This window comes from Eumetopias jubatus, unplaced genomic scaffold (assembly GCF_037043125.1).
Source record: "Eumetopias jubatus isolate StellerSeaLion01/CBP00866 unplaced genomic scaffold, mEumJub1_p1.0 scaffold_4, whole genome shotgun sequence".
NCBI lineage: Eukaryota > Metazoa > Chordata > Mammalia > Carnivora > Otariidae > Eumetopias > Eumetopias jubatus.
In genome coordinates, this window is record NW_028274810.1 from 20582418 (window position 1) to 20602663 (window position 20246).

The window sequence follows — 20246 nt, forward strand, 5'->3', positions numbered from 1 at the left end:
CACATACCTGTTGGCTAATACTGTACTGAATACAGGGCTGTGTTGTTAAGTGTATGAATTTAATGTGTCTTCTAATATTATTGTGAAATGCCATAACACAATTTATGAACCAGTAATCTGATAATGTGCAACATTTTAGCATTTGGAAGACCAGAGGAAAAAATTAAGTAATTTTTGATTAATGTGTAATTATATTCTTGTAAGAATCAGTGTACTTCCATTATCAGTTTATAGTGATGATTTCTTAGACAAAATTGATTTTGTGAATTAAAAATCCAGTTGCAATATTCCTCAAAGGTCAGTTGACTTTTGGTTGTCTATATATTAGTCAACACTAGAAAGAGAGAAGCAGAGAAAACCCATGATTTTACAATTTCAACAGTGACATTAAACACCAGCACATAATTACATTAAAGTAAAACTTAATAATGGGATGATAGTGATGACAATTGCAATGGCAGGCATGACATATTAGAAATAAACTTTAACTTAAATCTTTCCAATACAGGGTGAAATTGGTGAACCGGGACAGAAAGGCAGCAAGGGTGACAAAGGAGAAAATGTGAGTTTCCTAGTTCTTACTGAGGGACATTATTCATTCAACTTTTTTTTTTGCTATTAACCATGGATATTTTTCCATAGTACTAGCTACTTATAATATCCATACTATATTACCTTTTTGGCAACTATTCAGTTGAGATTCAGTCAATTCTAATTAAACCTCTTTCTGATGTTATGTATTAAGCTGTGTAATAATTCCAACCCTGAAAGCCTCGCAATGAGACTAAGTCACCAAAGTTTACCCTCCATCACTTTTGCATCATTAATTCATATATTCCTGTGGCTTAAAGAGAAATCATGTCTTAGTGTGGTTATGAAAAGGATTTTGACCTGGTGGAAACGTGAAAGTGTCTCAGGTACCCCAAAGATGTATGAACTGTGCTTGCAGAATCTTTGCTTTAAGTACTCTTCCCAACAGGTGGCAGTAATTATGAACAATGACTGTTTTTCTTTAGTGCTCGGATCTTTTATAGTGACTGATCAGTTATTTATGTAAAGAAAGGGCAGTTAAGAAGAAATATTTATGCATGTAAGACTCATAAACATATTGAGATCTATTGCTCAAAGGGAGGAGTTCTGGTATACTTAATATATAAACTAAGTTTGCATGTGTTTTCATATGAAGGAAATGCACATTTTTATATTATCACTACATTCTGTCTGTATAGAATCCCCCAATCCCAATATTCATTTAGAAGATAGTGTTTAGACAAATCTTTTAAGTGCTCTGAATCATGCGTATCTCATTAAAGAAATCTGGCATTTTGAAAAATTTCAAATATGAAACTTCAGTGTCTTAGCATAAAAATCCATTTTTAAATATCCACATTACAGATGAGAGTGCTTTCAATAATAACTAGCAATTTAAAGCTGATTGCAAATATACGCCAGTCTGAGTCTCAAGAAGTAAAACAAATAATGGTTGACTGCACTAAATGCAAAAGGTTTCTTTTCTTTTCTATAGAAATGTGGAGATGCATAATAGATTCTGATGAACCAAATGTTCTGTGCTATTATAGCTGAGGCTCTTCTGTCTTCAGTTTCAAAATTACTGATTTTTATCTCACCCCAGGGTCCTCCTGGTCCCCCAGGTCTTCAAGGTCCTGTTGGTGCCCCTGGCATTGCTGTAAGTACTCTTCTTGTTCAGCAAATTTCTGTCTCCACAGTTCCCTGATTAAATTTATGAACTGTCACATAACCAGTTGATTTTGTGTGGTGATGAGTTTCTACGTTTAACATTGAATCAAGTTTAAATTATCTAATATAATAACCAAGCTGATCTTTATAAACAAAAGATGTTGTGACTTCGTTAGAAAAAAAAATAATAACCAGTTGAAAGTACTTACTTTGTAGTAAATTCTGAACATCATTTCCCCCTAGTTAGACAGCTTTTATGCCACTTGGTATACGTGAGAATATCAAAATCAGCCATACTTCAGAAACAAAGAATGTAAACCGGACAAACAATGGTGTCTTTATAGCAGATAATGGAAATTTAATCTTTTTACTTGGTTACTTGTAAAAAGACCAGCTTCGATTAAATTAGAAATGGCTATATTTTTACGATGACTTGTATCAGAATCATGATGTTTCCAGTCAGTTTGTGATCATTTTCATGGCTCTATTCTAGGGCGGTGATGGTGAGCCGGGTCCCAGAGGTCAGCAGGGGATGTTTGGACAAAAAGGTGATGAGGGTGCCAGAGGTTTCCCAGGACCTCCTGGTCCCATAGGTCTTCAGGTAAGATGCTCTCTGCATTATGTATTCAGTCATGTCTACCTACTCCTCACACCAGCTTTTCCAGTGCACGGAAAACAAAGTAGCCTTCCTTGTTCTATGTAGGAACTTGGATACAATGTTTAGCCATAATGACTGTTTTACTTAAATGTTAGCCCCACCTTAGGTATCATACCTCCTTTCTTCATTCTCATTTTGCTTAAAAATGAACTACGACATTTTTTAAGGCTGATCGTTAAAAGTGAGAGGTTAGAAGGGTGCTTTTGCAGGTCTCGCAGCAAAAAAATGAGTACTTCAGATAGCCAGCAAAAATTAAAAGCATTTCGAGAAAGAGCAAACCGCCAATCACAACTACCAACAGACACTGTCAAGAGCGAATTTTGAACAATAATAGGTAAAATAAGCAATTAACAATGGATCAGCCATTTAAAATAACTTATTTTAAATTATGATTTGCATTTTATGAAGCATATTCAAGACAAGAAATATGAAATTGCAAAACATTCAAATTTTCATTCAAATATGTCTTACAACTGGACTCTTAGGCAACACTGTGCGTAGTGGACATCTATTCTTAGTTGTTTTTCCACTCTTCCATGTGATGTTCACTGCTTCCTACAGACTTTGGAAACATCTGGCTGTCTTCTTTCACAGGCTTATTCTATACTACCTGGTGATCCTCTGGAAGATGACAAAATTTTGTTTTAAATGATATTTGGGTACCATATGGGTATGAGCTCTGCCACATTAGCAATTTTAGAAATGGTTAAATTAAATCATCTAGTTCACTGTCCTTAGCCATTTGTGAAGTCGTACAAAAGTAAATAAAAGTTGAATTTATATAAATTTATTTTTTATCTTTATTTTTATAAGTAAAGTCACAGAACACTGGTTTCTAATATTAAAAGCTTATTATATACATAATTATACAGATTATATTATAAATAATATAATTAATTATATTATCATAGTTATTATTGTTCTAACAGTCAATGGATGTCCCCCAGTGAACATGATAATTATAATTTTCCGCTTTTATTTTAATGCCAAAATAATTCATTTTAGACTTGGAAGTGCAAAAACTTCATGTTCATATTTGTGTTTACCTCTCTTATATTTATTAGACAAAAATAAATGAGCAATTATGAGTACAAAATATCAGCATGTGTGAGAAACACACATATTTGAAAACAACAACAAGGCATTCAAAATCAGATTGCCCGTGGACATGTTACCATTCATTTTCTGCTTTCTCATTTCGCTGATTACCCTGATTCTATACGGTTGTAATTTAGGAGTTTAGTTCTCATGATTAAAGAAGATGCCTTGCAGCTTGTATTTATAAAATATTAAATGAAAAATCACTTTCATTTCTACAACATAAGAAATGTGCTCTTTGATGAGGGTGACTCAAGAAATTAGTTCACCACAGAATTGATTATATTTTCCCACAGCTACCTCTTTAAATCAGGAATCTGAAAAGATGCTAATGTAATTAACATGTTCACAATTGCATCTGTATCCTTTAACTGAGTCTTCATAGCAGAATAGATATTAGCAATTATAATACATAAATAATAATAATCTAATATTCTGGTTAAGTGATTTGATTTTTCAATTTGATGTTTATAATTTATATGCATTTGAAGAAGACCTATAGAACTATAGTTCTTGGCTTACATTTGTTTTTTTTTATTTTATCACTTAAGTGGCAAATGATTTTAAATTGACAGACCTTTAAACAGAATATCTCCATGCATAAATTATTCCTTAGGAGAAAGTTGGGGCATATGAAAACTGATTAACACTGTAGTACCATTTAGCACATTTAGTTTCCAGCAACAAAAGAATTTGACACATTATGTCTCTATTAATTTTAATGATAAGAACATTCTGTCTTAATCAGCTTAAACTATAACCAGACTTCATCAGAAAGAACGAAAGATTTCAGTGTTTTTCTATTGGGAGGTCTCTACTGAGCTAATATCAGGAATACTCATATGGGGGCACCTGGGTGGCTCAGTCGGTTAAGCATCTGCCTTCGGCTCAAGTCATGATCCCAGGGTCCTGGAATAGAGTCTCACATTGGGCTCCCTGCTAAGCAGAGAGCCTGCTTCTCCCTCTCCCTCTGCTGCTCCCCCCTGCTTGTTCATTCTCTCTCTCTCTCTCTCTCTCTCTCTGTCAAATAAATAAATAAAATCTTTAAAAAAAAGAAAAAGGAATACTCATATGCATGAAAAGAAGCTGGCAATGCAGAGCTGTTTTTGTTATAGAAATAAAAGAAAACTATGAACTCTACTATTCATATACTATTCAATTTGGGGATTCCAAATCAGATTTACTCTATGCTAAAAGGACATGGAAACATAGACAAAAAAATAAGGAATGTGATTACTAATTTATGTAGTGTTTATGAGAACTTAACAAACTTTAAGAACTTATAAATTTTAAGAACTTATAAACTTTAAACTATAAGAACTTATAAGAACTTAAGGGGTGCCTAGGTGGCTCAGTCAGTTAAGCATCTATAATTATAAATATATATATATTTTAAATATAAATATAAATATAAATATATATAATATATATAATAATATAAAATACAAATAAATATAAATATAAATATCAAAAATCACCATCTAGGCATTAAAGGTATTATTTTTTTAAACTCATCTTTCAACCATTTTGCATGTGCACAGTTAGGGCGTAATAAGTGAAATTTATTTATTGCTGTGGGTCATGGTCAAATAATTTGCAGCCACTGCAGTGTAGTGCCAAGTCAATAATTTTACTAAAGTACCAGCACAGATTTAGAGCTTTTGTGCTGTGTATTTTTATTTCTTAAATAGATTATATCTGAAATGCTATTGTACAAATATTAAAAATAAAATATGTGTAGAGTGTATAAGGTATAAATAAATAATGGTATAATACTAAAACACTAAAAAATTAAAACAATCCATAATCTTACCATATTAAAAACTCTTGCCACTTTCACTATTTCTGTCTAATAATTATCATACTTATTTTAAACACATATTTCACAGATAAATTCATACTATGCATATTTACTTATATATATTTTATTATTTATTATATATGCTTAATATTTAGGTATTAGTATCATATTAATAGTCCTATAATATTCCATTAGCTTATGTAACCAAATTGATTTAGCTATGTTTTCTATGATTAAAATTTTGGAATAATAGAGAATTTTAATTGTCATCGCTCCTGTTATAATAAACACTTTATTGCATGTAGTTTTCCTGTTGATTTATTTTCTTAGAATTCATTCATTCCTCACTAATTCAACATTTTATTGAAATCCTAGTTTTTGCCTGATCCTCTGCTAATTGCTAGAGATAAAATATTGACACTTACCGTAAAGTAGCTTATGATTGTAAGTACATAAATAAGTGGCATCGTTGTGTTTTTAGGTATACAATTCAAATATGTGCAAAGTATTGTTGAGATATGGAAGAGGAAATATAAACAATTTTGCATGGAAGAGCTAGTTCAGAAGACCAAGAGGAAGTAAAATAATTTTCCCATAAAGACATAGGTAAAATTTGAGTGTAACATGCTCTGTGAGTTTATTCTGTAACATAAAGCCCTTCCTAAAGCAATGACACTGCACCTGGATATAAAGGAAATGAATTTGAGAGAAAAAAGGAAGTACAATACACCAGGTTTTATGACCTTGTAGATTTCTAGGACTCGAAGTCAAAGTAGCAGGGTAAAAATTCAGAAGATATTTATAATCCTGGAGATGTATTGGAATAACCCTGGAATATTTATTTTCTTTTTTTTTTTTTTTTAAAGATTTATTTATTTGAGAGAAAGAAAGAGAGCAAGAGCAGCCGGGGGGCAGGGCAGAGGGAGAATGAGAAGCAGACTCCTGGGCTAAGCAGGGAGCCCATGGGGCTGGATCCCAGGACCCCGCGATCATGGACTGAGTGGAAATCAAGAGTCAGTCGCCCAACAAACTGCACCACCCAGGCACCCCTGGAGTATTTATTTTCAAAAGAGTTTTGTCAAATTGGTACATAACTATAAAAACCTCACTTGGATAGGGTGTTCTAAAATAATTTGGGACAAGATTTTTCAGAAAATCCTTGCAATGGCAGTCCTATATACTACTTATAAAAGATGGAACAAATGATTAAGTGTCCATGAATTCCCAGACTAAATTATGTATTTGGTGCTTGTAACTAAAATCAAACAGTATAATATTATACAAAACATAAATTTTATTTGTAAATATAGGTATAAGATTTTATTATATGTAGTTAATACTTGCATTGTAAGCATTTTGACAGATGACAGTTTCTGTTTCTTAGTTTTCTGTTTTTATTTGCTTTTATATCTAATTTTGGCTTTATACTAGAAATTGGCCAAAAGTTTCTTTTTAAATACATGAGTGACTTTTACTGTCTTCCTATTATATTTTCTTAGGGTCTGCCGGGCCCACCTGGTGAAAAAGGTGAAAATGGGGATGTTGGTCCCATGGTAAGTTTATATCTTTTAGGATATTATGGATATTGTGAATTTTCACATTATTGATATCTTTCTTCAGGTTTAGTAATAGGAAAAAAGTAGTCCCAAAGGCATTGATTTTTCAGATCGATACCTCCCCCTTCCTCCACCCAACATGTACCTGTGACCATTGGAGACTCTCAGCAAATATCTCTCTTTCTGTTCTCTTTCTTGCTTTTGAGTAATGTTACATATATACATGGCATTACTGGTTGATATTTTGTTATCTATATTTTTATTTTTAAGTATGTGTATTATTGACATGTATATAAACTGCCAAACTTCAGTTCTTTATCAGTTTTTAGCTTCAGACTTTGAAGTGGACCAGGTAAAGAATAGGTAATAGTCACCCATGATTTGGATAATTAGCAAATGTTAACACAGTATTAAATATTAATTGTACTTTGCAACAAATTCTTAATTTAATAAGGAATTCCATCTGAATTAGAATGTTATAACAAAATAATTTGCACTTATTGATTCTGGCGTTCTGCTCTAAGTATACATCTAACAGTTCACTGAAACTTTGAAATATATATATTTGTTTATTGAGAATTACCTTGGATAAGGAAACAATCATCCAAGGTAATTGAAATCTATAATGAAATGTAATGGATATATTTCCTAATCGTTCCTTCTTTTCAATAAACATTGCCCCCAATTCTTACTTCCTTCAAAATATATATTTTGATATTTTTACACTTGCATTTTAGATTTTATTTTCTTCAGATATCATTCTTTTTATCACATTAAACTAAAAAACAGGGAACATAATACACATTGCTGACTCAAAGAACTGACTAATACTCTAAGCAGCATCAGGTAAACTGAGAGCTCCTTTCTAGGTAGGACTGCTAAGGTTCCTTGAATCATTAATGCATTTCTCTCTGACATATTAGTAATAGCTAATAGTAAGGACATTTTGAGCAATGACATTAGAATAAACTGTGACCTTTAGAAATAATTCTAACTCCCTGGTATTCACTACAGACTAATTTAATCACAACCTTGAGGTAAGGGGTCTGGCCATCAGTATTTTGCAAAAAGTGCCCTGGGGTAATTTTAATGCATGACCAGGGAAAAGAACATTTGTTTTAGAAAGACAACTAAATAGTTAATCTTATTTCAGTTCTAACATGTAGAACATAAAAGCTGACATACACAAAAAAAGAGTATACAAATAAAAAATGCTTTTATAGGATTAATAAATTCTAAATCTACTCAAGCACAATTTCTTGTTCCAACTTTGTGTTCCTTTTTTAATCTAACACTCTAGCATATTCTACTATAACATATTTCTGTTGTATTATGAATTCATTGTGCCAGATAGTAGTAATAGCCTAATTTTCTAATTTTTAATCAAATTGTTTGCCTGCAGTCCTAATTTCCCCATAGCTTTGTGTAGAAAGTCATTTGCTAACATGATGTCGTACCCATCAAGAATGACTTATAATCCTACTATGGTTCACTGGTTATGATTTTGCAGCATGAAACTTCTTTTAGTTTTCTTGATTGAAAATGAAAATATCAGAAATGCAGTTGTGTTTGGTCCTCATAAACTTTAATATTCATCTCTTATAGGGTCCACCTGGTCCTCCAGGCCCAAGAGGCCCACAAGGTCCCAATGGAGCTGATGTAAGAACTGTGAAATATGTGTTAGTTATTTTTAAGTTATTTAAGTGTCAGTATTATTTAATGGCAGATGGTATGTAAAGACACAATGGAGATAATTGCACTATTGTTAAATGTTAAGTGGACAAGAGCTCAAAAATCATCTACTCACTACATTTCATTTTACAGGAAAATAAACAGGCTTTATAGGGAACTAGTCACCACAAGTACAAAAGAAGTTCAAAGTTCACATTCGATACATGTTAGAGAATTATGTGCATGATAATATGTGCACCTTTTACTTGTAAGGTGCTTCCTCTCAATTGTATAAAGACAGTCTCCCCCATGTTTAATAATTGACCCACTGTTCCAATATTACAGGATTTGAAATGTAATGCCATATTTATCTTACTGTCACCATTAACAAATGTATAGAATTTGATGTTATCTCTCTTCTGATTTCACAATGAAAAACTCCTTTATTCTTTTTTTCAATTGCTCTTCTGTTATGCTTGCTTTTAATTTGGTCAGGCCGGAACTGGGTAAAATAGACTAGCAGCAGATGTACTAAAAGAGGTTTTGGGTTTTAGTTCCCCTTAAGTAATATAAAGGCTAAGAAATGGTTCACACACTGTGTTTTGCATGGATTACATAATTCTTAACCAGAGTCGTACTTTGATCTACTCCAAAAATCTACAAAATTATCCTTTATTCTGGCCTATTCGATGGGCAAAGAAATTGAAATAATGTTCCTTGTATCCACCAGCATGACTAGAGTTGGAAAGTTTTCTGCCATATCTTCAAAATTCTCGTGAATTTGAAAATCACTTTAATATAATTAATTGCCAACCAGTAAATTTGGCAACTCAATAAAGGGCATCACTTTGTCCCATCTTTCAAATGATTTGGAATATTCTTGCATAAATTTCTCCTTCTTTGAGAACTACTAGACATATATTTATGAATTTCTTATTTTTATTGCAAGAATAAGGATAACTGTATACTCATTTTCCTACGCTGCAGGGGCCACAAGGACCCCCAGGATCCATTGGTTCAGTTGGCGGTGTTGGAGAAAAGGTGAGGAATGGGGCCGCCTGGGTGGCTCAGTCGGTTAAGCGTCTGCCTTTGGCTCAGGTCATGATCTCCTGGTTCTGGGATGAAGCTCTGCGTTGGGCTCCCTGTTCAGCAGGGAGTCTGCCTCTCTTTCTCTTTCTCTCTCTCTCTCTCTCCTGCTCTGCCCTTCCCCACTGCTTCTTCCTGATCTCTCTCTCTCTCTCAAATAAATAAATAAAATTTTTATTTAAAGAAAGGCGAGGAATGTAGTGATGCACAGTTTGCCACATCAAGAATTGATGACTTTGATGATATTGGCTGATATTTTAAGTGCTTTGAATAGTTCTGTCTTTCTAAGAATTTTACACATAGCTATATGAATTGCACCCCATCTACTCTAGTAGTTAAATAATGAGTGGTAATATGATTTGGGGATATCATGTTTTTTTATTGCCAGGTTTTGTGCTGAGTAGTGGACATAGGTTATTTCCTTTAATCAACACAATGATGATGGTATTATTATTATCCACATTTTAAAGCTGAGACAGCTGAAGTTTAAAGAGTTTCAATAATTTCATCAAAGTGTTGCCATTCGAAACTAAGTCAGGATCTACCCCTATGTATGTCTGACTAGACTAAGTATCTCTAACAACACTCATTCCTGAAAAAGAAGAGATTGGTTGATGTAACTGACGTAAACAGGAAAAAGGAATCCTTCAAATTACAAAAGAATTAATCATTCATTTTGTCATATTTGGAGTTACATTTTCATTACTAATCATATCACCCATCTTTGGCACTTTTCAAAATACTTGGCGTGCGCCATGATATCTGCTCTCAAAGTAGCTTCATTATCTCATGAAAATGATTACACTTACATCTCTTTCTTTTTATGAAAATGTCAGAATGATTCTCTGAATTCTTATTTATGCATTCATGCTCATTTCTTAATAGAATTTTTAAGAAAATTGAAATTGTTATTTGTTTTATTTAAAAAAATAAGTTATTTGCCAGTTTTGAGGGATGAAAATTAAATTTCATACCATAAAATATTACACAGTGAAAAAATATAGGTTTTCTAGTTATTAATTAGATGACATAAGAAGTATAGACTTGCCCTAATCAGAAAAATGATTCTGTTGTTTGGTCTCAAAGATTTTTGACATGTCACATATTGCATTTAATTTATTTTAAGTAGAAGATTTAACGCTCAGAAAAAAGAAATGTGATAGGATTAGAATGTAGTATTTTGATATGCATAACTGCTGAACACATTCTACCATTTTGATTATAATTAATCCTATATGGTCAACCATTTAAATAGTTTCTTCACTACTAAATTAGAAGCATTTTAAAATTATTATCTAATTCTTACTGCATAAACAGTCAAATTTTTTTTCTGACTCTTTGTTTATATTTTTAAATTTAATGCTGTGTGTTGAAAACGTGCAAATGAGTTGGGATGGAATTTAAAGAATATTTTCCATTGAGCGCAGTTGTCGTAGGAAAACTAGCAGCAGAGATAACTGGTCTTTGATGGCAAAACTGTAGGAGACACATGAAGACAGACACAACTTTCCTTTTTCTTCCTTCGGCATCATCCCCTTCTGGCTGTAATGTTGACTAGATAGTTGTGAGAACAAGTCTCTAGTTTTAGTTTTCTCCACCTAGAAAATTCTGAAATAATTCCTAATAAATAAATTCTAAATTTAAAAGCCTTTTCAGCTTATCTTACAGTTTCCTAAAGCCCGAGGGTGCAGTAGGAATAAGTTTAAGTACTTCAGTTACTGCTATGGTTTCATCTTGTGTTATTCTTGAAGATAAATATGGATGCCAGAGGTTTGGAGTTTGGGAAGACTCTTTTTTCGTATTGTTTCCATTTGTTTAAAGGCTATCCGGTAACACCTAGCTAACTTTGAGTCTTAAGAGAATACAGTATTGTTAACTATATTCACATTGTTGTATATTAGATCTCCAGAACTTATTCATCTTGTGTGTCTGAAATTGTGTAACCTAAGACCAACATTTCCCCATGTCCCCCACACCCCAATCCCTGGTGACCAGTATTCTATTGTCTGCTTGTATGAGTTTGGCTATTTTAAATTCCACATATAAGAGAGATCATGCAGTATACTGTGTATATTTAAAATATAAAGCATTTAAATTGGACATTTTATAGTTGATTTGAATGGCAAACTGCTTTGGTCTTATTTCAGAGATATGAATAATAGGTCATAAAAATATTACTTATATATCGTTTCATCAACCCCAGATACGTGACTGATTTGTTGCTTTGTAAATAATATATGTGTAATATTTTATTTGTAAGGTTTATCTAAAGTAACAGGTAGAATTTGCTAGTCATCTTGAAAGAGAAAATAATTTACACACAATATGACTACTAATAAATTCCTAGAAAATACTTGATATCTTCCATCACTATGAAGATAATTCAAGAAGTTAAAATATGTGCATATTCTTGAAGAATCAGAAATTAGGTACACTGAATAGCCTATCCCCTGGAGTTATGTTTATATTTAATATGATGCATTTCAAACCAGTTTATGAGCAATGGGTTTATACCAGTATTATTGGAAATAGCAGAGTTAAAAATTAAAGGGAATTCAAACCTGCCATTTTTTAAAACATTTAAAACAATTTCCACTTCAAAATTTCTAGTTCCACTGATTTTGTGTAGAAACATGGAACATGAATATACTGTGTTATTTCACTTGGATGATTACTTGAATAAAATACTATACTTTTCTTACTGTAAAACATTAGTAACAGACTTTCATAACAAAAACCTAATAGCCTAGGAGGTTTATTTATTGTCTACTGAGCTACAAAACAGCCATCCCTATTTATACAGGGAGAACATAAAAGCTAACAAATTTATAATATGTATATCCTCAAAAGGAGCAATTTTAATTAGTATCTAAGTATCTTTATGTATCTTATAATACAGGATTTTTCTGTGTTCTTAGATCTCTACTAAATATATTTTATAGGACTATCAAATACTACCAAATGATTTGCTTAGTTGCTATTGTAAAGATAAAGTAAATTAATATTTTAGTAAAAATGAAAGTTCTTTAATCAATAAGCTAAATTGTAATATGAATACTGGTACAGAACAAATACAGAACTTGTTAGGAAACATGCAGATGTCTGTTTTGTGTGGTTTGGTGGTAACTTGAGGTTAATGCTCTATTAACTAACTGATGAGAATTGTAGCATTCAGCCTACCCTGTTCTGCCTTCTCACTTGAGAAAAAAAACCACTGAGGTCAGTAATAAGAAAAGTTCCTTCCTCTTAATAAAGTCTTCTAACTGCCTTTTAAACAATATAATGATTTAAATTCTAGCTTTAAAATGTCATGGTCAGCATTGAAGACAGTTTTACAAATGTAAAAACATCATTTCTGTGTTGTTGTGGTTGTGTTTATTTGTTTGTTTGCCATTTCTGTGTTTTGAAGCTCATTTGCTTTCCTCTTCATAGGGTGAACCTGGAGAAGCAGGGAACCCAGGGCCTCCTGGGGAAGCGGGCACAGGTGTAAGTGCTAGTCTATTGTCCATGTAGGGTGTTAACAGTTTGGGAATTCCTTTTTTAGGGTATATTAAACATGTAACTTAACTCCTAGCTGTAATTCAGTTATTTACTTTTCCTTCCCCATTAAAAATAATCACAAATGCAGAACCTTTTTGTTTAATAATCTTGTATATCCTGTGCGTATTTTGATTTACATAGAAATTGAAAAAAATGACATTTGTTAGACGTAAGTTAGAGCATTAAAACTATAAGCTGTTTATACATTTTTTCATGGACTGTTCACAAAAGAAACAAATAAACCATGCTACATCAAACAAACATGTATGAATTGTGTTAGGATTGTATTCATTCTAATTTAGATTGGTTCAAACCTGGGGTGAATTTGACCCCCGGGGACACATTTGGCAATGTCTGGAGACATTTTTGGTCGTCACACTTGGAGGAATGTCACTCTTGATATCACACGCTGGGATCAAATTAGTAGAGACCAGGGGTGCTGTTAAACATCTTGCAATGCACAGGACAGCACCCCCCGCCCCCGGCCCCGGGAGAGTTGTCTGATCCAATATGCTGAGGCTAAGAAATTCTGATTTAAAGCTTATAAGATCTAATCGTTCTTTTTCTTACGTGGTTGTAGGGCCCCAAAGGGGAAAGAGGAGAGAAAGGAGAAGCTGGTCCGCCTGGTGCTGCTGGACCTCCTGGAGCTAAGGGACCACCAGGTGATGATGGCCCGAAGGGTAACCCGGTAAGTGAGCTCGGTCCCCTTTAAAGTGGCATCTATGTCAAAGCCACGGTGGAGCTTTTCATAGAAGGGTTAGAAATCATGAAACTCTGGCCCATAGCTGGTGAAGCTGACTTTTCATCATTTCATATATCGATTAGCATTCTCCATTAATTTCATTTTTAAAAAAATTTTCTAGCAGAAGGGAAATCTTCTCATATGGTTTTGCCATGACTTAGCTCTTAAACATCACAATATCATGACTTTATGAAAATGTTTTTATTTATCTTCTCTCTTTTAAAAACATTGTTCTAGGGTCCTGTTGGTTTTCCTGGAGATCCTGGTCCTCCTGGGGAACCTGGCCCTGCAGTAAGTATCATGGGGAAAGAAAGAAATTATTTTGATGGGGTGGTTCCCAGTGTCTCTATTGTTAATAATTAAAGAAAATTCTTGATGACTTCGGTGGATACCCCCAAAATAGAAAGGAAAAGAAAATGTAAACCGCAATCACAGCTACAACAGAATCCATATAGTTGAGGACAGTTAGACCTATGTTGCATGATTATTTTCTTCATTTGGGTTAGTTTTCCAGACTTTGCTGGGTTGTACAAACTGAGTAGCAGCATTACTATTATTTCAAAGCTACGGCATCTTTGTTTTTATTTCAGCCTCTCCTATGTTGTAATTCCTATCTCAAAGTGTGCCATATTTGTTCATGGTGCAAGGTGCACTGCAGTTCTAGGCTAATTACATCCTCTTTCTTTTCTTATATTAACAGCATACTGTATTTTAAATTTAATGTGGTGGCAGTTTCACAAATCTTTATCGAAAGAGTGAGAGATACCACAATCCTTAAAATACAATTGAAAGATTTTAGTAATACTTCTATCTGTCCATTTCATAATGATTTATCTCAAGGACTCAGAGAATATATCATACCTTTTTGTTTTAATAAAAGTGAACTCATAGTGAGAAATATCTGAGATCACTTTCTATTGCCCATCATAGGGTCAAGATGGTGTTGGTGGTGACAAGGGTGAAGATGGAGATCCTGGTCAACAGGTAAGTAAGCACACTATTTTTATTAGATCTTTACATAGTCTCAAGACATTTTAAAGACATAATCAGACTTTCAAAAGCATAGCTATGTGGGTACACATTTTTTTGAAAGGATTATCAGTTATATTTGAATTTCAGTTCAAAGTCAAACTTACATGGAGTCTCTTACTTGATGTGATTTATAAGTATCCTTCATAATAAAAAAAAAATGTAGTAATACCATAGTTGTGATTTTGTCATACTATGTCAAATATAGCTCTCTATCTCTTTGTACTGAATAAAAAGTTATTTTAAAAACACAAATAAGGCTGAAATGAAGACAGCCATGTTATCAGCCTATCATTAGCATGACTGTACTGCAATTACTAATCTAAATGAATTCAGCATTGTATTGGACTATTACTATTATTATTTTTTTTTAATTTGAGAATGACTCAGTAGGGGCTTTGGCCACTTATGGTTATTTAGGGAGAGGTAAAGGAAGGCACAAGCTAAGTAGGAGCCAAAGACAAATCACACCCCTAACATAACATTATCTCTAGAGCCATCCCCACTGGATATTTGTAGGCTATTCTGTGTAGATAGGACACATGGTCATATCCCAATGTGCTGAGTTCTCCTTGGCATAGAAATGCGAGTTCCATACAAGAAGAAATGTAGAGGTAACAGTTTTATGGTTTCACAAATGTATGTGATGTGAGTAAAGTTATTAATCATATGATTCTGTTCATTAGTATGTCTACCGGCTGCTTGTCAGATATGTTAGCACTTTTTAAAAGAACAGTTGGAAGAAGGAGGAATTTGATTCACTTTCTTCCAGCTATGGAAAAGTTTTCCATCTGAGCTTACCAGCTCTAATAATAGATATTGAGAGAAAGTCTAGGTACCTGAAACAGAGATGAGGTTATCAAGGAAAGGTAGATGTGGGGAGATGAAGAAAGAAGTTTGGTTTCAGTCCAGATGTCCAAGAATGCTCTGAGCTATAAAACAATACTCAACTGCTTAAAAGGTATTTTTCACATTTATAGGGTCCTCCTGGCCCATCTGGTGAGGCTGGCCCACCAGGTCCTCCTGGAAAAAGAGTAAGTTCTTAAAATTCTTTATTTGAAACATCCACTCATTATCTACTGTGTGTATAAACTTACATAATATTCTTCAGCTGTAGGCAGCACATTACAATGATGCTGAAATATGTAAGTCGTGGAGAACAGGGTAATTTCGTACATTTGTCAAAATTCTTATTAAAATAGAACACACTTCGACAGATTTAATCTGTCACAATGAGAAGTATTTTCCCACTTCTCTGTGCTAAGGTCTCCCCTCTGTACAAACGGAGGCCGCTCCAAAAGACGGATGGAAGCCTGAACTTCAGCTCTTGGTGCACTACAGGGAGATGAGATGCCTAAGTCTAGCACTAGCTAAAAACATGGTAAAAACCTGAATGCAAGTATCAATAGAGTTCAAGAATCAGTCTGCACATAATGTTAGCTTGCTTTACCTTATCAAGCTTCTCTGATTTGGAAACATGGCCAGATTTTAACAAAAGATGACAGGAAAATAGAAATAAATAGAATTGTTAAAAAAATTGGCTCCAGTAGATCGTAGGAGATTTACTTGAACTGTCTTTTTCTTACAATTGTACTATTTTCATAATAAAACCATGTTTGTTGACCTGCTTCTTACAGCACTTATATCAATGTACATTGTTCCCCTGCACCACCTTTACTCTATTTTCTGACCTCCCTGCAAACAAAATACATTTCTTAGGTTCATTCCCCTTTCAGGAATCCAAAGGCACGGAGCCCCTGGGATCCTGTTGTTTTCTAATGGTAGCTTTGTTTTAGGGGGATTTTCATACTACACATCCTCATGTACATATTTTATGAACAGATTTTCATTTTGTCCCTCAGCAGTATAAATTCGAATCAATATTTACAAGCATTTGTCTTTGCCAGAAATGAATTTAGTTTATATTAAACATCTTTGCTGACCAAGTGTTTTTTTGCCTTCCTCCTTCCCCCTTCTTCTTATATTCTAACAACATTCTAAATAAGATTCTTATTATTTTGTTTTGTTTTTGTTGTTGTTGTTGTTGGCAGCCCTGAAGCATGGTCTCGTTAGAAAAAAAAATGTATTACAAAACAACCATTGGTCTGTTATTCTTAGAAAGTAATTACAAAGTGTAACATGATATTTTGAGGTCTATTGCCTATTTGCCTGCAGTCTGAATGCCATTAAAACTTTCTAGATGGATGAGTAAATGATAATAAACCTTCCTAATAGAATATTGATCAGAATGTTGCGAGTGGCAGTGATACTGAGAAACAAGGTTCTGTTATTGAACAAGTAGGAAAATTAAGTTGTCATTTGTAGTACATGTACATTCTGTCGTGTATTTGTAATACTGAAGAATAAATGTACATTTCCTTAAGGCACTAGAAGATTGTACAGTTTGTGTCAATAAACCATGGAATTTTAATCTCAAGTTATCATTCTAGCTATTTGAAACCAAGAGCTAGTTCCATGCTCTTTTATTGAAAAAAACTCTGAGAGGTCACTAAAATAATTTAAATATTATAATATGCACAAAATTTACCTGTTAAATGGAATTTTAAAGACTCCAACTCATATTGCCAGAGGAAAGTTCACAATAAAAAATTAAAATAATTGATATTATTAATTGGTAGAAATAAGGAGAAATATATATATATACACACCATATAATGTTTTATGTTCTTATTATATATGCATGTTATATATGTGCATATATTCTTATTATATATTCTTTCCATCCCTATGCTCTCATGCATAAAAGTGAATGGTCAAAAGATAAAGTGTTAGAAGGAAACATCCCACTCACATTTACCCACACTAAGATTCAGATCAGAGATTAGATTCTTAGGAAAGCCTTCCTTACTGTCAAACTAGAACGCTGTGCCTATTTTATACACCTACCTCATCTCTGCATATTTTATAACGTACTGTCTTTGTTAATTTTGATGTCTATCTTCATAACTAAACTTCATGAACTCCTTAGGATTTCACAGGGTTTTTTGTTTTTGTTTTTGTTTTTTGTATTCTCCATGCACATTTCTGGCACATAAGAACAATTTAAATATTTTTTACATGAATGGAAGAATAGAAAAATTATAGAATAATGTTGTAAAATGTGAATAGTGGAGAGAGGCTTAAGCTGTGTATTTAATATGAAGTATATTTCTCATGGTGAAAAAAATTTGTGTAACAGTGGCTACTGGTAGAAAATGAACTGGGCCCTGTTTTATTGTCTCATGTTTTAGGAGGCGTTTTCCAATCAGAACACGCATTAGTTAATGAAATTACAGCAAGTAGTTTGCTAGATTAAGTCCTTGACCATCTGTTTATGCAGATATATAAGAAATAAATGACTAAGACAAGAATTTGTCCATACGCATTATTAATTTTTTCCTCTTCTCCTAGAAAAAGTGTGTTTCTCTGTTTTCATCCCAGTCTTTCTTTTAAAAAGAATCTGTACCATCTGGAAAAAAACATATATATAAGAAATAGGGACGCTTGGGTGGCTTAGTAGGTTGTGTCTGCCTTCAGCTCAGGTCATGATCCCGGGGTTCTGGGATCAAGTCCTGCATCGGAGTCCTGCATGGGCTCCTTGCTCAGCGAGGAGCCTGCTTCTCCCTCTGCCTGCCACTTCCCCTGCTTGTGCTCACTCTCTCTCTCTGACAAAGAAATAAATAAAATCTTTATAAAAAAAAAGAAAGAAATGAAAATGGGAAAAATGAGATAAAGAACAGAGAAAATCCATTTAATATAGATTTCCACCATGACAGATATCAGGCATTCATTCAAAGAGGGAAGAAATTATTTTGGGTTGGAGAAACTCTATTTGAATCACAATTTTGTGTTTGTGTTGTAGTTTACTTGTATTTAAATTCTCTAGCTTCCTCAAACTCAGATTTTCTTTTCTCCCTTGCAGTAAAAGCAATATTTTTGTTACATTTTTAGACAGCTGATGACTTGCTTTTTTTAAAAGCCAGATATTTATAAATCTTCTATTCTATAATATTCATGTGTGTAAATGCAATCCTTTGAGAAGACTCCATACCTTGATGCCACTAGTTTAAGGAAAAACCTTCATAGAATAAGGAAAAGCCCATTGTTCACCTGAATCTCATAATTTCTATATCCAAAATCATAAGTCATTATGGTTGTTTAGATTTGCATATGTTAATATGTTAAACATCACACCAAAATAATTTATGACAACATTTTTACACTAGGAATTATTTGAAGTTGATGCTTGTTTACAGTAACCCTCTTTCATAAATAGCATGAAATTAAAAAGAAGCACTTAAGTTTTAAGAATATATTATTCTTGGGGCACCTGGGTGGCTCAGTCATTAAGTGTCTGCCTTCAGCTCAGGTCATGGTCCCAGGGTCCTGGGATCCAGCCCAGTATCAGGCTCCCTGCTCAGTAGGAGGCCCGCTTCTCCATCTCCTTCTCCCCCTGCTTGTGTTCCCTCTCTCTCTGTGTCTCTCTCTGTCAAATAAATAAATAAAATCTTTTTTAAAAAAAGAATATATTATTCTTAACATAATGCTGCTGCCTCAAGAGACTGCTTCAGAATTTGTACATTTCTTCCTTTGGATTGAGGCACAATATATGTCTAATCATATTTGGCATTACTGTGATGATATTGAGAAAATAATGACCAATGCTACGTTCATTGATTCTCTCTGAGATAAATGAGTTCACAGAATGCTCTGAGTTTGATGAAGTGCTGTATACTCATTTCAAACGTGGATTTAAAAGACCATACGAAAGACTAGCATGTGCTTACCATTAGCATATTAATATGGCATCTGAAAGAAAGTCATCCTCCTGCCTAACCTTATTTTCACCAATTAACACCATCTCCACTACCCTCCCCAACCTCCAACCTCAATTTCAATTGCTGATTTTGAGTACAATTCATTGCAAAAATTGAAGTAAACAAATGGAAAACAGGAGAGTCTGGGGAAAAATGAAATGTAATTTCTTAGAGACCATGGAGTTTCTTTTTTAGACTGTACTTATGTTTGAACTTGTGCAGAAAATTTCAACATTAGATTGAATCTTAATGCTTGTTAAGGAGTAATAAAAATTCAGTTGATTAGTGGACATGAAATATTTCATAATAAAATTGTAAATTTTATGTGTCTTAGAATAAAGTATTGCAAATGTATATTGGGGGTAGTTCTAGAGGCCAAAAGCCTTTTTATTGTATTCTCATTGGGCCATCAAACCAAGTGCCCTGTTTTTGTTGACTTGAAAGGTACTAAGAAATGGTGTAAGTGAGGATCTAATGTGATTAATAGAAACAAAATTTAGATATAATGGGAATTATAACATCTATTTAGCTTGAAAAATTGATGATTTCT

The 20246-nt window shown here is 33.3% G+C and overlaps 1 protein-coding gene across 4 annotated transcripts in view; it reads left to right on the forward strand.

The window, feature by feature from the left end:
- COL11A1 (collagen type XI alpha 1 chain) overlaps positions 1-20246 on the forward strand; it is a 193174-nt gene that overhangs the window by 149415 nt on the left and 23513 nt on the right. For all 4 annotated transcript variants that reach the window (XM_088022931.1, XM_088022932.1, XM_028101999.2 and 1 more), the window contains 11 exons: positions 509-562; positions 1634-1687; positions 2192-2299; positions 6755-6808; positions 8417-8470; positions 9470-9523; positions 13001-13054; positions 13689-13796; positions 14088-14141; positions 14781-14834; positions 15860-15913. In XM_088022931.1, the coding sequence (XP_087879057.1) occupies positions 509-562; positions 1634-1687; positions 2192-2299; positions 6755-6808; positions 8417-8470; positions 9470-9523; positions 13001-13054; positions 13689-13796; positions 14088-14141; positions 14781-14834; positions 15860-15913 (702 nt within the window). The remainder of the gene's footprint in view (positions 1-508; positions 563-1633; positions 1688-2191; positions 2300-6754; positions 6809-8416; positions 8471-9469; positions 9524-13000; positions 13055-13688; positions 13797-14087; positions 14142-14780; positions 14835-15859; positions 15914-20246) is intronic.